This window comes from Notothenia rossii, assembly GCF_949606895.1.
Source record: "Notothenia rossii genome assembly, chromosome: 3".
In the NCBI taxonomy this organism is placed as follows: domain Eukaryota; kingdom Metazoa; phylum Chordata; class Actinopteri; order Perciformes; family Nototheniidae; genus Notothenia; species Notothenia rossii.
The window spans coordinates 65,743,880-65,761,101 of record NC_136901.1 but is presented as its reverse complement, the minus strand read 5'-3'; the positions used below and the strand labels follow the sequence as shown (position 1 = coordinate 65,761,101).

Genomic DNA, 17,222 nt, shown 5'->3' with positions numbered 1-17,222 from the left:
CAGTCCCATGAGGACTCTTAGAGATTTGACGGCCTACTCATGCCAACGCCACTAAATATAGAGGTAAAGAAGGAATAATGAGACCAGCATATTGCATATGGTATGTTCGCTTGATGTTCGTCATCAAAACCTTTACTGTGTTCAGGTTGTATCCTATTTAAGCAAATCAGCCCTCACAAGACTTATTAAATCACTGGTTTGTCTTAGTTGCAAACACTGATATAAACTAAGACTTCGGTCATAGTGAAGATCAGCAACAAGTATTTCATCCGAAAAACATTTGTTTTAATTCCGAATATCTGACAATATAATCCAGACTGAGGAGGACCTATCATCTGTCTCTGGATTTGTATATGATATTGTTCTGATCAGACAAATATCTCACTGGAAACATGGCCACCAGCAGGTTTGAGCCAGCCAGTGTTGCCCCTGATGTGTTAATTGGAATTCTCTGTCACAGTAGGATTCAACTGGACAGCTACAGTATAATGTCACTGGAAACAATTACAGTTTGAGAACCTGTTCTCAGATGGTTCCCAGGGCGATGAGGTCGGGTGAGTCTCAACAAACCCAAAAGATTGAAGAAGGTTTAAATTGTGCTGATATACTTCCTCTGCTGCTAGACAGATGTTGTGTCCAAACAAAAGTGGCTAAAATCGCAAGTTATTGTAGGTTCAATTTTGGAAGCATCTGCTATTGGTCCAAAGACGATTTCGCCTCTGGGACCGCCTCTGGGACCATCAACCAATATTTGGCTAGGTTCCCGTGTTGCCAGTGTCTATCTGGGCAAAGACTATGGAATCAAATTAGGGTCAATAATATTCACAAATTATTTCACAGTCTGCAGTTGTATATCACCTGTTGTGCGCATGTGAAAAGATTTTGTGCATGTGTAAAAAAGTTTTGTGCACACAGATATAATTTGCTCGTGTAAAAACATTTTGCAGCTGTAGAAATATTTTGTGCGTGTGTGAAAAGTTTTTGCAGATATAATTTGCACGTGTAAAAAAGTTTTGCAGGTGTAGAAATATTTTGTGCAAGGATATTTACAACAGTGAGGTTTCACAAAGTCTGAGATACGGACACACAAATTTCCTATCTGTGTGTGCGAACCTGAAGTTACAAGCTACAAGCTGCTATTTACGAGTACGAATTTTGACCCTGTTTTTACGCCTGAGTATGCTAGCCAATCAGCACGTTGCCCACTGACTAGCCAATCAGCACGTAGCCCACTGACCATCCAATCATAGGACACAAGGTTCTAACGCGTTCGTTTTGCTGACCTGCGCCACTTGGAGCGTGCTTGCGGGATTCAACATGGAGGAGCCCGAGGCGAACTCTTGTGGGACACAGGTGGGTTAATTACATGCTACCACGGAACATGCCACTACAGTTTTAATTAACTAACGTTACATCGTAATTAACTAAATATATCAAGACAGCTGTGCGTGCATCCCTGAGTTACTTACATTTTATATTTAACGCTAGCTAGTTGATGTGGTCTTTGCTATTGTCTTAGCTAGCTACAGTCTGTTGGCTAAATTAACGTTTGTTGTTGTTGTGCCGTTTGAATGAGTAACGTTAATGTTAAAGAAATTAATGCAACACTTTTGTCGGGTGCTTCCTGACATAATGCCCCGGGCATTTAATATGGAGAGGAAGGTAACGTAACGTTAGTTAGCCAAAGGTCGAAAAGGTTCAGTTTCCAATCCGACTTGTGTTCACGTCAGCTGGAAAATAAAGCAAGTGAACCGAAAAGGAACGATAAAGTGGGCTAACCATACGATCTTCATAATCAATAATAAATAACTGTATGGCCTACTCAACACAAATGCTCCTTACAACCCGCTGCAATAGACGATGAGCGATTCATGTTTTCTTAAAAATCAATCAATCATATACTCTACAGTATATGATTGATTTATGTATTAATTATTTTATTTGTTTAAATATAATTCTATATTTTTTTCATATACTCTACAGTCCATGCATTATACTTTTTTGCATGAAAAGGGCAGAACTTCAAAAGCTTTAACCTGAAACACATGCCTCACTACTCGAGTTCAGGCCAAAATTAGCCTTACTTCATATTTAGGACACAAATAACATATTTATAACAATAAATGCTCTTCCTCAGCTATGTTTTATATAATGTAAACACAAGCAGTATTGTAGCCAAAGATAAACATTTCACTATACATTGTGCGGGTCATCTTATGTAGGCGCCGACCACATCATGTTATTCAGCACAACACCACAAAAAGGGGTCTGGCGATGGACACGAAGATTATTTCAATCATCAAAGGACTTGGTGGGACAAGATGTGGTGTGGATACATCAAGCAATTAATACCTTTTTATTTTGCAGATATGGTATGGTAATATTTGGTGGAATTGATGGATTTTCAAGAAAGGTTAGTGCTTCCTGGAGTTTATTTTACAATTGACCAAAAGTGAATTGATATTAAATGCCATTTTTTAAAGTGAATTATCACGCACATACAGTATGGGGTCAGTATTTAATTCATTAATAGGTTATTTGAGTACTGTGTTTCTGTGGTGCTTACTTTTTCCTTTCTATAAATGCTCTCATAGATCATGTACCTACAAGTAGCCAATAACAACAAGGCGGCTTCAACAGCTCTGCAGTTCTTCCTTGAGGCTGTGGACAAACACGGATTTCCATCCAGGTAACAGGCTATTTCTTGTTTTGTGTGTGTTTTTTTTACATGTAAACATTGGATTATTGGAAATACTGAATATGAAGAAAAATGTCAGGTGCACTTGATACAGTTAAAAGAACACTGATTTGTATCAGTCTAGGCCATTTTATAAAAATAAGGTAGACTTTTGTCACGGCAGCCGTATTGACATGAACTAGCAGGTAAATACAGGTTAAATTAATTAAGTTGATTAAGGTTCCATTCTATTTAGTGCAGTAGAGCCTTTCCAGTGAGCCAACATGCACAATAGCAGCACCCTGACTGTTTGATCTGAATGGAACAGAACATTAATTAGTATCACTGGTAACACCTGTGTTTACCCTACTATTTTATGTCAAAATGGCTGCTTTTCAAAAAGGTCTATAGGCCTACATGATCAACAGATTTTTCACTAAGTTTTACAAGAAAAGTTGTAAATTGATAGTTGGGGATATAGTGCCTATTAAGCAAAGGCCCAGGAAGCCCTAGCACCCCCTATATGTCATTTCTGAAACAACACTTTACCAGTGATGACACTTATGGGGATGGCCTTAGAATGAGATTGGATTATTCATTCCTTGTTTATATTACTTTACATGACCTCATGACATATTCCCAATATTATGTGTAGGTCTTTCCAGTGATGTGCCCATAAAGAATGTTTCAGTCTCATACTAAAACCTCTTGTTTCTGTGGTAACAAAATCTTTAAAACTGCTGGTTCCCTGGGGGATTAGCCAGTAGCCAATAGTGAAGCTTGTTAAATGGCTATAGCTGTACTTAGAAAACTGGAGATACAGCCAGCTCTAAGAGTAAAGAGATTCAAATTTCACATTGTCAAATTACTTAACATGGTATCTGTATGGTTGTACATGTCAAGGGTCAGAGGAGACCAAGGTGTGGAAAATGTGGACATTGCCAGACATATGTTTGACGTTCGTGGGTGCGGCAGGGGAAGCTTCATCTCAGGGAAAAGTGTTCATAATCAAAGGTAATATCAGTGTATGGTTGTAGCTTCTGTCATAAAGCTTTCTTTGGTCAAAATATCTTTTGCTAGTGTATCGCTTAATAGTGACGTGCTGCCATTAATTATGGTGCTAAAAGTTGTTGCTGAGATTAATGTACATATTAGTGTTATTAGGGATGGGGAAAAATCCATTGAGTTACTATTTGCATTTTTTGTTGGTGTGATAATTGTTTACGGACTGCATTTATTCATTTATTTTTGTCAACTGTCTTTCAGGATAGAGCGCCTGTGGCGTGACGTGTGGAATGTCGTGTCAAGTATTTATTACGATCTGCTCCACAGCCTAGAGGAGGATGGCCTGCTCGGCCCAGCAAATTGCACACACCTTTTCTGTGCTCAGTATGTCTTTCTGCCCCGAATTCAGGAAGATCTTGACACATTCACAGATGGCTGGAATAACCATTCACTCCGAACAGAACGTAACGTCACTCCTAACCAGCTGTGGGAAATCGGGAAGAGTCAGAGCCCTGTCAGCCCTCCTGACAACTTCGAGGTAAAGGGGAAAAACTGTTTTGTAGTTCTGTGTTTTATTCACCATTGTGGAGGAAGCCAATGTTAGCACACCTTGCTTTCTTTTAGAAGTCATAACAATGTTAGTATTTGGTTATATGTTTATTTGACAAAATCCTTACACTGTTCTTAATATTATAATGAAAATGCAACACACGGGAACTGGAATTTAGCCTACCAGGACCACTGTGTTTCACTTTACCAGGCATCTTCCAATAGTACACAGCAATAACCATATGCATAATCAGGCTACAGCAGAATTACAATTTGTGTCAAAGCCAACAATGGGCTATGCAACACAATGTAACATTGAGTTTCAGTTGCATAGAATAGTTTTGTTGATATACAAAGACATAGGCCACAATCCGAAAAATGTAAAACTAATGAAAACAACTACTGTTGTAGTTGTTTTCATTTTATTTTTCTTTGAATTTGTAGGCCTCAAAAAGAATATTGCAGGAAAAAAAGATGCTGACTTCTTTCACTGGTAAATTAACACCTGAAAACTGCAATGAATATGCAGTGCACTAGTCTATTTAGTCTGTACAAGGATAACATTTAAACTAAATAAATGGCTTAATAAATTACAGTTCAGTAATGCATGTCAAGTGATTGAAATCGAGTTTAGTGTTCATGTCAAGATTGACAAAACAACAATTTAATCAGTGGGGTGGAAATAATTTAATAATAAATAATGGACTGTATTAGTCATTTAGAATTTGTATTTGTTGGGAGCCAAATGATTTCTAGAAAAGGTTCCTGACCACTGTTTTAGGGTGTCATCCCATGTAATTATTTTTAACAAACCCGATTACTTTTTTATTTCAGGGGATCCATTTTCCAGATGTGGAAATTGCAGACATGGATCAAATTGGAGTACAGGTTCCTGAACTGGCATCTCCCCTGGGCATCGAAGAACTGGAAGGACTGAATCAACTTTTTAATCCTACTGCTCCTTCATTGTGTTTTGGGGCAGACATCTATAGTGCTGTAGTTCACTACATAGAGGGTGTCCTTGAATCAAGTCAGGAAGCATAAGGCACAATGCATACTAACTTTCAGCAGTGGAAGAAGTATTCAGTAATTAGTTGCATTTAAATCCTTTATATCCTGTTGGCTAGTTTAATCTCCATCAATGCATCATATTCTATAAGATCATCATGTGTTTGTATCTTTGTCTCTGTCCTGTGAAAACCACGTATCTCTACAAAGTCAGAAAAACAGCCTGTTTTCAGCTTTGTGACGACTACTTTTCAAGCTGATCCAAGAGGCTTTTTAAAGAGTTTATTTAGCTGAAGAAGAATTTAAGTAACACTTCATCCTTCAGTTGATCACAAACATTCAACACCAACACATCTGGAGATACGTGGTACTTTTGTGGGGGTGGTTGGGTAGAGGATGATGGAATATATATATATATATATATATATATATATATATATATATATATAGGGCATGACTGTTATATTCTCATTTTGAAAAGGAAAATAAATGTATTTCAATTTTAGAGGCCTACTTTATTTGTAGTAACCTGAAATGTTACTGAATTAATGAATGGAAATTACTTTGTTAGCCGCAGAACATTTTAAGATATATAATATAATAATTCAAATGTTGATTGTTGTGAAAAATGTAAAATGTGGGTAAATTGAAATGAGGCAAACATCCAAAGTCACTGGTCAATGGTTTATTTCTTAGAATCTTTGGATACAAGAGCTGTAGGATTCAAGTAAATACATCAGCAATAACAAGTACTGTAATAGAGCATTTTCAAAATATTGACTCTATTAACAGAATGAATGATGCCATTGGTTACAACTACCTGAACCAGGTGCCAGAACTACATATGGCACAATCCAAACAGCCCTTCCAACAAAATGCAGTACAAAAAGAGTACCAGGCAAAGGTTATAGTATCTGTCACAAAATGTCATTTTCAAGTTCAATTTTGAGCTGACCACTGGAACAAATGAAGTAGTAATAATCTCAAAAGGTTTCGTTTCTGTGAGTCGATATTCTTAAAATGGAGATCTCTTTTCAGGTGAAAGAATACCAAAGACAAAATCCCTTTTTACACCAATGAACAAAAGCAGAAGCTCCATAACACTGAAATAATGTTTTTTTTGCAACAGAATCATACTGATGAGCAGTATCTAAACTAGACCAAAGCCTGTAACATCGGTTGCAAGGCAGCTCTCCACATGCAAGTCCTCATAGTTTTGGAAGTGCCCAGGTACATACAATGTGCCAAAACATGTGGAAGACTTCAGGTACGCCCCCTTCACAACTCGGACCTTCAAGGTGTCTGTAGGGATTTCCCACCCTACCCAGAACTTTGTCAGCTGTTCGAGTTGGGATGGAGAGGCTGCATTCAAAGACAACAAGAGGTTGTGGAAATACATCAAATAAATGACATTTGCGTTTTTAAAGATGAGCTGTATTTTACTGCTTTACCATGTTGTTTTATATATAGGTAAATGGAAATAATTTGTTGGGATAGTACTGAGCCCAAAAAAGGAGGGTGGCACAAAGTAGTATTAGCAAAGACCACATCAACTAGCTAGCGTTAAATATACAATTTAAGTAACTCCGGGATGCACGCACAGCTGTCTTGATATATTTAGTTAATTACGATGTAACGTTAGTTAATTAAAACTGTAGTGGCATGCTCCGTGGTAGCATGTAATTAACCCACCTGTGTCCCACAAGAGTTCGCCTCGGGCTCCTCCATGTTGACTCCCGCAAGCACGCTCCAAGTGGCGCAGGTCAGCAAAACGAACGCGTTAGAACCTTGTGTCCTATGATTGGATGGTCAGTGGGCTACGTGCTGATTGGCTAGTCAGTGGGCAACGTGCTGATTGGCTAGCATACTCAGGCGTAAAAACAGGATCAAAATTCGTACTCGTAAATAGCAGCTTGTAGCTTGTAACTTCAGGTTCGCACACACAGATAGGAAATTTGTGTGTCCGTATCTCAGACTTTGTGAAACCTCACTGTTGTAAATATCCTTGCACAAAATATTTCTACACCTGCAAAACTTTTTTACACGTGCAAATTATATCTGCAAAAACTTTTCACACACGCACAAAATATTTCTACAGCTGCAACATGTTTTTACACGAGCAAATTATATCTGTGTGCACAAAACTTTTTTACACATGCACAAAATCTTTTCACATGCGCACAACAGGTGATATACAACTGCAGACTGTGAAATAATTTGTGAATATTATTGACCCTAATTTGATTCCATAAAAGACTTCCTTCCTGGTAAACTTTCTACAGTCATATTAGCAACCTAAGAGATGAGAATGGTAGCAGCAAAATTGCTTGCAATCTTTTTTAGAGTCCTTAATCAAAAATAGCTCGGCCACATTGGTATTGAACTTTTAGCTTACATTGATGAACCATACATTGTTTTGTGGGACTTTGTGTGATATGTGTTAGAATATGACATAGATTGTATATGACTTATATTATTACTGTGCACCACATTGTCTATGTAAGTAGCTGCGACTACTAACTGTGTTCATTGGTTAGCTGCTGTACCACATGATTGATGATGTCACTACCTAGGGTATAAGAGCGTTGGAAGTCACGCCCCTTCTCTGTCTGTCCTCAAGCCTCTTGAGATGTGTGCCTAAAATAAATAACGCCGTGATGAATGGCTAAACTTGAACGACTGAGATTATTCACCTTTCTGCTGCAGGAGACAAAAGATTTAAGTCTAAATCTGCTAACAGGTTATGGGCCCAGATAACGACGAATGATTCTCAAGTTCGGGAGTACGCGCTAAGAGTGCTAGTTAGCAGCCGCGTGTTAAAGCTAAGTTTAGCAGGGAAGCTAAATCTAAGCTAACAGGGCGCTAAGCTGAGCTACCGGGAGCGACAACACAGAAAGACATGGCAAACTCCCACAGAAGTAAATGGCCCTCGTTCAACGGGAACGCAGAGGAATACGAGCTCTGGGAGGAAAGGATGCTGTGCTGTATGCATGGAGTAGGATTGAAAGAAACGATCCTACGAGCACCTACGGGAGACCGGACCGCGGAGGAGCGGATCGCGGACGAGAAGCTGAACGAGGACGCATATTGTGCGTTGGCTCCACTTCTCGATAATACTAGTCTTGGACTTATATTCAGAGACACTAAGGACCAAGGCCGAGAAAGTCTCAAAGTTTTGAGAGAACACTTTATCGGTAGAGGCAGACCACGGATTGTAACTCTGTACACGACGTTAACCGCGCTGAAGAAGACGGTCAACGAGACGATGACGAAGTATATTATCCGAGCGGAACAGATCATCACGGTGTTACAGTATAAGTTGAGTCATGACAACTGGCGACATTCTATTATTTTCGTCATAGGAATCCGGGGCGTGTACATTGAGGACCCATTGTTGACTTACCAGGAAAGAAACATCGTTTGTCGTTTACGTTCATCTTTTGCTATATCTGCCTTCCTAAGATCACTTTGCTGCACATTCAGTACTCGTATGTGAGGTTGTGGGTGAGAGTCCGATATCGTGACGCTTACAGGGAGGTATCGAACATTACAAAGTAGGTGACTGTGTGGATGCCTGTTCAAAACATTGCAAACTTCAATAAATCATTTAAATTATATATTTGTGTCCGACTTTCATTTGTTCATCGTTCTTAATGTGATGTATAGTAGCTTTGATAGCTGTCCATACCTTCAGACAGCCTAAAAGTAAAACACAAGTTGTTTATTCACAGCCCGAACGCTCATCGAGATGACTGGACTGGATCAGTCATGAAACTTGTGATCAGCTCCGATTAAATTGTGATATCAATTCTGTAGCTAACCTCCAGGGAGCACGTTTATTTTATGAAATACCTGTATCCCTCTCATCACAACAAGACTCTACACTGTGCAGGAAAAACAATTGCATACATGAAAATAACCTTGATGCATGGGAATTAAACACACAAACTATCTTCCGTGGCTATACTGATATGTCACAGTAACGGTAAACCACAGAAAAGTAAGTCCAGCGGGGCACAAGTTGAATACATATAATACGGTAGTTCTATTATGCCTTTAAGCCTATACGTTTAACGTTTATTTCATAAAATAAACGTGCTCCCTGGAGGTTAGCTACAGAATTGATATCACAATTTAATCGGAGCTGATCACAAGTTGTCATGACTGATCCAGTCATCTCGATGAGCGTTCGGGCTGTGAATAAACAACTTGTGTTTTACTTTTAGGCTGTCTGAAGGTATGGACAGCTATCAAAGCTACTATACATCACATTAAGAACGATGAACAAATGAAAGTCGGACACAAATATATAATTTAAATGATTTATTGAAGTTTGCAATGTTTTGAACAGGCATCCACACAGTCACCTACTTTGTAATGTTCGATACCTCCCTGTAAGCGTCACGATATCGGACTCTCACCCACAACCTCACATACGAGTACTGAATGTGCAGCAAAGTGATCTTAGGAAGGCAGATATAGCAAAAGATGAACGTAAACGACAAACGATGTTTCTTTCCTGGTAAGTCAACAATGGGTCCTCAATGTACACGCCCCGGATTCCTATGACGAAAATAATAGAATGTCGCCAGTTGTCATGACTCAACTTATACTGTAACACCGGCACTCAGGAACGCTGGCGAAGCACCGAGTGAAGGATTGATGATGGCGATGGTAATGCGTGGTTTACCAGAGAAATACAAGCCGTTCACATTACTTGTGACACACGGAGATACGGAGCTGACGTTGGGACAGTTCAAGGCGAAGCTAAGGAACTTTGAGGCCGCAGAAGACACAGATTCAGCCTCGGACGTGATGGACGAACGAGTGCTGAAGGCCCAGGCGACGCCGGGGAAAAAGCTTGCCAAACGTTTCCCCCGAGCCGAGGAAGGTGAGCGCAACGGGCTGGTGTGTTGGCGATGCGGAGAGACGGGCCACCGGAAAGACGAATGCACCAAGAGAGCGTGGTGCAGTCATTGCAAGAGCAATGGGCACACGGACAACGCGTGCACAAAGAAGAATCGTCAACAAGATGGCGCCCGGAGGGCACACGCACAAGATGGCGGCGGACATCGGACCGGTGGTGGACATGCTGCGGGACGAGACGACTGCACCTTCAAGGTGCAAACAGGAGGTGCCAGCCTACTGGGACAGCAGATGCGGACCCACCAGAAGGGATTGCTTGTCGACACGGGAGCGTCGTCGCACATAATCAACGACGAGAGAAAGTTCCGGCGTTTCGACACCAAGTTCAAGCCGGAGACCCACTCCATGGAGTTAGCTGACGGGAGGCGTACTTTCGGAGTGGCACGAGCCAGAGGAGAAGCACAGGTGTGTTTGGTTGACAGCGAGGGACGACGGCGTAATGTGACCTTAAAGAACGCATTATACATCCCATCGTACCCCCAGGAACTTTTCTCCGTGAAGTCTGCAACCACCAACGGTGCTAAGGTATTCTTTAAAGAGGGTAATGATGTACTAGTATCACCTAATGGTTTGAGGTTTAATATTTATGTCCATAAGAGGATGTACTATTTACCAACCGAGTGTGATGATGATATGTGTCATGTCAGCCATGATATTCAAACATGGCATGAGATCATGGGGCACTGCAATTACGAAGACGTTTTAAAGTTGCAGGAGGTTACCGAAGGCATGCATATCAAGGGTAGTCTAAACCTGCTAAAGAATGTACAGTATGTATTGAGGGGAAGTTTACACAAACAAGGAACAGGGATCCGACAGACAAGGTTAAATCACCACTTGAGCTGGTGAATACGGATCTAGTTGGTCCAATGAACAATGTGTCCATTGATGGCTTTAAGTATTTACAGTCATTCACTGATGTGTACACAGGGGCAGTGTTCGTTTACTTCCTGAAAGCAAAGAGCGATACACCTCAAGCCACTGAGAATTATCTGGCTGATGTGGCTCCCTATGGGACGGTAAAATGCATCAGGTCGGATAATGGAACTGAGTTCACCAGTAAGCAGTTCAAAACGCTACTGAGGAAGAACAAGATAAGGCACGAGACGTCTTGTCCCTATTCACCTCACCAGAACGGTACTGCTGAAAGGGAAGGGCGCACTCTCTTTGAGATGGCCAGGTGTATGCTCATTGACAGTGAGCTACCTAAGAGTCTCTGGCATTATGCTATCCAAGAAGCAGCGCATACGAGGAACCGGTGTTTTAATAAGCACACGGGCACTACACCATACTCAGCACTGTCCGGGAAAAAGTGCAATTTGGCTAGCACGCAAACATTTGGTGCAGTGTGCTATGCGTACCAGCAGGACAGGGGGAAGCTAGATTCTAGGTGTGAAAAGGGGCGTTTTGTCACTGCGGTCAAGCCAGCCGTCTTTCACTTTTGCGTGGTCAAACCAGCCGCCCCTGTATTTTGAGTGCGCGATTAGTTACAGGTTTACGGTAATGCATTAAAACAACCCTGGGAAGCTGTTGTAATTGACTGAAGTGACTTTCGAATACATTTTCGAATACATAAGTACATACATACATAAGTAGTTTATGAAACTGCCAGTTTTGTACTTAGTACTTCTTAGACTACTTGCAAACATAATATGAAGTACTTTTACTGTGTACTTTTCAGTAATTTGAGTTTCAAAGTCCCCCCCAGAGAACAAGAATGAGCATTTTTGTCTAACTTTGGTGTGGGATAAAAAGCATTTCTTCCATAAGTAGTTTATGAAACTGCCAGTTTTGTACTTAGTACTTCTTAGACTACTTGCACAAATAATTTGAAGTACTTTTACTGTGTACTTTTCAGTAATTTGAGTTTCAAAGTCCCCCCCAGAGAACAAGAATGAGCATTTTTGTCTAACTTTGGTGTGGGATAAAAAGCATTTCTTCCATAAGTAGTTTATGAAACTGCCAGTTTTGTACTTAGTACTTCTTAGACTACTTGCAAACATAATATGAAGTACTTTTACTGTGTACTTTCAGTAATTTGAGTTTCAAAGTCCCCCCCAGAGAACAAGAATGAGCATTTTTGTCTAACTTTGGTGTGGGATAAAAAGCATTTCTTCCATAAGTAGTTTATGAAACTGCCAGTTTTGTACTTAGTACTTCTTAGACTACTTGCAAACATAATATGAAGTACTTTTACTGTGTACTTTTCAGTAATTTGAGTTTCAAAGTCCCCCCCAGAGAACAAGAATGAGCATTTTTGTCTAACTTTGGTGTGGGATAAAAAGCATTTCTTCCATAAGTAGTTTATGAAACTGCCAGTTTTGTACTTAGTACTTCTTAGAGTACTTGCAAACATAATATGAAAATGAAAATGAAAATGAAAGCTTATCAACTGAAACACTGTCATTCAGTGATTGTGTATGTATGAAAAAAACAGGCAAACAGATTTTTCCCCCTTTTTCTTTATTCTTCTGCCCTAGTTGCAGAGAAAGCAATTCCAATTGCTTGCCCTGGCTTCTTGGAGTTGGTCCTGATTCATCCCCAGGCACTGCTCATGGAACCATCTTTCACAGGTGTCACACTGTATCTGTAAAATGAAATGAGTGACCATCAAATCTGATACATCTTGTCATCGGAAATGATGAAGTAATGAAGTGCAATAGAGAATAATTTGGGCAAAATTAGATTCATGTCAACTTTATTACATGTAGCTATATTCTATAGCATACTCGCCTCAAACACCAGTTTCATATCTGAAAATAACTATATTATGTCTCCATTTTCAGTTTTTCAAATACAAATGTTTTTGAGGTTGTTATAGCTAGAAGATTTATAGTTCTGGGAAAACCCCATGTTGCATCACTATAATGTAGTTACCTTTTTGTATTCTTAATTGGTCAGTTATGTATTGCATACGACCTGCTTCTCCCTGCTTCCCATATTTTGATAGTGACTTACAGGATGTTGGTGTGTGAAAGAGGACAACAGCAGATAACACAACAAACGTCTTTCCAAGTGGTCCGTTTTCCATTAGGAGTGTTGCCTCAAGGTATAACTTGGTTTCCAGGCCTGATCTGGTGGACATGTACCGTCAGTCTCCCAGCGGCGTAGAGTGAGGTGGAAGAACCGCGGGGTGCGTTAATTCAGTGCCCCATATTGCTATTTTCCAAGCTATTGTAGCTTTGTCATATTTGTCAACGCTGCATTGAGGCTATTGTCATCATGTGGGTGGACTTAGGCTCAAACCTGGGGTGAAGTTACACTTTAATTGAATATGTTGCTATTAGACATGATTAGAATTGTCAGTATCCCTATTCCACTGCTCATCACATTTTATATTCTCTCTGTTCATTATATGTGTAAACAATGTATATGCATTACCATTTATCTGAGAGAAGTTGTCTTGACTGTTTTTTTAGTAAATCAATTTATATTGGTTCCAGTCATTTTGAATAGAGTTAATGTGTGTGGGCTGCAGCTGGGGCGATGCACGAGGTTGCCGTAAAAAAATTATTCAGCATGCGCTGAAAAGTAGAAATCGAAGCATGGCCCTGCGGCGTTTTCGCTGGACCGCCTGATCTGGATAGACCCAGTGACTCAACAGTTTTGTAAATACATCTAATATCATAAATTGAATTTGATTAGAATATGATGAAGCACTATTATAACTACACTACGACAAACACTCACCCAATCTGTAGTGGGAGGCCCAGATCCTGGGGGCTTTGAGGCAGAGCACATTGCACAGTTGTTCTCCATGTTAAACACTGCAGGAAAGAAAATATGTTATTTAGACATACTGTATATGCAGTGGCGGGCCGTGCATTTCACACCTAGGCCTTCAGTGATGTCCTACACAGTCCTACCTGAATTATTCCACCTCTTAATACCATCATTATGACGCCATGGCTCTAGAAACTATACATTTAGACAGAAACGCAGTATAACCGGGCGTTGCATCACCTTAACATAGTCAAGTACAACAGAGTTATATTAATATTTCCGAAGCATTTATAATCAATATATCCGCATTTACAATTAAGAGTGTTAAACTACCAGCTTTAAGATCGCTTGGATACGGTCAAAACTTAAAAATAAAAGGGGCTTTTAAGGCATTAGTCTACAAAGTTTTATTAAGTCCACCAAACCAAGTTTGTTCACTAAACAGCGCATTGTCGCACCCAAAGCAGTTTCATTTAAGAAACGTGACGATAAAGACCCAAACTATTCACTGAAAATAAAAGAAAACAAACAAATAATTTGCATTTGTTCATGAGGATATATTTGCGACAGTGGTGAAAGTGTATTCCTAGCACTGAATGTCCACTTTGATAAAGGTTAAACCAAAACAATTCAACAAGTCTCCTTGAGTACTTTTACTGCACAGCTGAGCCAGTGCGCCACACACATCTCTATATCTCTTGCAGAAGCATCAAACATTTATTTTTTATATATTTGTCATTTTAATTACATATATATTAATTTGTTAATATTGATTTAATATTAACGACATAAAATGACAAAAATATATTAAAATAAAATAAAAAATTAAATGCTTTGTACTCACCAAAACAACTGATTATTTGAATACAAAATCCATCCTCCTTTCTTTCCTCAAGAAGACTTCAATGACTCTGTTGTACAGTTTATCTGTGCGTTTCAGTTCCACCAATAAGTCATTTTCTATAGACATGAAGGCTAATGATGAAAGCCTAGTCTGTCCAGTAGAATTTCTGGCATAAGTTTTAATTCGCTTTAAGGCCGAGAATGACCGCTCGACAGAAGCAGTGGACACAGGGATAGTCACTGCCACACATGCCAATGTGTAAAGCTGCCCCATGCTCTCACTCAGATTTTTCTGCTTAAGGAAATCAAGGAGATCAATGGGACTTTTCCCTTCAAAATCAGTCATGGCATACATTACAGTCAGTTCTGTTTTTAGCCGGGACAGATCGAACAGTGTTCCGTGACTCTGTGTTAATTTGGCTAAGGCTGTATGCGGGAATTTTTTCCGGTAGGTCTGAAAGTGCTGGGGGTCCAGGAGGGAGAGAAACATAAATTTTTCGTGGTCTTGAAACCTACTCCGTATCTGGCAAAGAATGTTGTCCAGAATATTGCTGTGGAGTTGTTGGTAGTATGCGCGAAGGTCTCCTTGTGCTGTACGTGGGCCTCTGCGTGCGCTCGGACCACTTGAGATGCGCGCTGTGTCCTCGTAGATCTGACGAAACTGGCACCTCTCTCGCTCAATTGTGTCACAAAACTCGTTCACCCTTGTCAGACAGAATTGTACATCCAATGTTTGTTTCTGTAGTATTCCAAAGAGCACATCTGAATGCTTAAAAATCCCATTGAATGTTTCAAGCAAAAAACAAAACTCAAAATCATCCAGACGTGCATTAAATCCATCAGCGCTAAGCATAGTATCCCCATCATACTCCTCATGATGTTCCAGTATGTGGTCAAACACCTCCTTTAGGGAAACTCTCTTCTCAAAGACTGCATTGACCAATCTCGATGTATATTGCCACCGCGTTGGTGCAACATTAGGAAGACGACGCTTGCAAATGTCATCCAGCAGTTGCGTGCGCTTAGGGGATCTGGAGAAAAATGCTGCAAGGCCATTGAGGCTGGCAAAAAAGACCTTGCATTCTTTAAGCTTTGAGGCCCCTTGAGTCAGTACTAAATTTAGTCGATGTGCATAGCAGTGAATGAATAAGGCCATAGGTGCCCTCTCCTTAACTTTAGCCTTCACCCCGTTTAGTCCAGATGTCATGACCGCTGCGCCATCATAACACTGTGCCACAACTTTATCCAGACTACATTCATATTCCTCCATGAAACGGAAAATAAGAGCGGCAATGTCATCAGCTCGCTTGCCGCTTGTAACATCTTCAAATCTGACAAACCGCTCCTTGACACCTGTGTCCGTCACATAACGCAGGACAAGTGCCAGTTGTGCTACATTACCCACGTCTGTCGTTTCGTCCACCATAACAGCGACAAAGGGTGCTTTTTTAATCTCCATTTTGATCTCTTCTCCCATCACTTCAGCAATAGCATAAATCAGGTCGTTTTGTATTTTGCCTGACGTCCCAGTAAACACTTTGTTTGTGGACAGGTGGTAATGCAAGTCTGTGTTGTTCTCAGCAAGCAAAGAAAGAAGCTCCACGTAGTTTCCTCTGTTTCTGGACTCGGCGCTTTCATCGTGTCCCCTAAATGAAAGTTCCTGTTTACCCAAAAACAGGACACAATCAATCAGTCTTTTCAATATTTCCCTATTTTTGTTCACCCTTTCGTTGTGGAGCTCCGTTTCCCGGCGCACTAGTTCGTTGAGCTGTAGATCCACTCGGGTGTCCCCAAAGGTTTTCAAAAGCACCATTGCTTGTAAGTGCCCAGCCGTGCTTTGGTGTCTCGTTGCTGCCTTGGTTAGACAACTCAAGTTTGCAAATCCAGTGTGGCTCCAAACACCAAATCGATCAGTTGCAAATAGCAGGCTTTCCCAGCAGTACAATTTGCAGTGCCTCTCGGAGGCTGTGAGCCAGGGGTACCGCTCGTAGTTAGTGATTTGAAAGTGGCGGACAAACCCTTTCCCTCGCTGTGATAGGCTCGCTAGCGTCGGGGTTGGCCGTTCTCTTCTCACGATGTCTAGCTTTTCTTGAAAAGTTCGTCTTGAAAATGGCGTTGTAATTATATCTGCGACCAAATCGATCTCTTCTCCTCCTTCAGCCATTGTGGGTTGAAAAAAAACAGCTTGTAGAAATCTACACAAATTAGCTCGTTCAAGTTCAGTTTGCAAGCTCTACACAGCTAGCTCTGCCTCTCAATAGTGCGTATCCAATCAAAAGACGTGCACGTTCTAACGTCATCGTACGCCTGCTAGCTGGCCCGTTGTCGCCAACTCAAAATCTGATTGGTTAACGCCACAGTTTTGTTTCCGTTCACTTTAATCTACAGGCGCCCGCACTATTGATTCTGAAGGCCTAAGGGCAGATTTCTTGGACCCTGGCAACACATTATGGCTGAAATATGATTGGATAAAAGCTCTAACATAAAGGCC

At 40.5% G+C, this 17,222-nt stretch overlaps 2 protein-coding genes and 1 long non-coding RNA gene across 3 annotated transcripts; 2 read left to right on the top strand and 1 right to left on the bottom strand.

The window, feature by feature from the left end:
• The first annotated feature begins 1,318 nt into the window (after window positions 1–1,318).
• LOC307031490 (uncharacterized protein) lies at window positions 1,319–5,719 on the top strand. The gene is made up of 6 exons (XM_079668621.1): window positions 1,319–1,353; window positions 2,368–2,413; window positions 2,595–2,689; window positions 3,581–3,691; window positions 3,944–4,220; window positions 5,066–5,719. The coding sequence occupies exons 2-6, from the start codon at window positions 2,375–2,377 to the stop codon at window positions 5,273–5,275; spliced, it is 732 nt and encodes a 243-aa protein (XP_079524747.1). The 5' UTR covers window positions 1,319–1,353; window positions 2,368–2,374; the 3' UTR covers window positions 5,276–5,719.
• A 3,965-nt stretch (window positions 5,720–9,684) lies between these two features.
• LOC307033221 (uncharacterized protein) lies at window positions 9,685–13,603 on the top strand. Its single transcript, XM_079671610.1, has 2 exons — window positions 9,685–10,690; window positions 12,646–13,603. The coding sequence occupies exons 1-2, from the start codon at window positions 9,902–9,904 to the stop codon at window positions 12,697–12,699; spliced, it is 843 nt and encodes a 280-aa protein (XP_079527736.1). The 5' UTR covers window positions 9,685–9,901; the 3' UTR covers window positions 12,700–13,603.
• LOC307033223 lies at window positions 12,610–15,674 on the bottom strand. Its single transcript, XR_013806423.1, has 2 exons — window positions 13,856–15,674; window positions 12,610–12,752 (listed from the first exon to the last, which is right to left on the bottom strand). It is a non-coding gene; the product is annotated as an uncharacterized lncRNA (long non-coding RNA).
• Window positions 15,675–17,222: the final 1,548 nt, after the last annotated feature.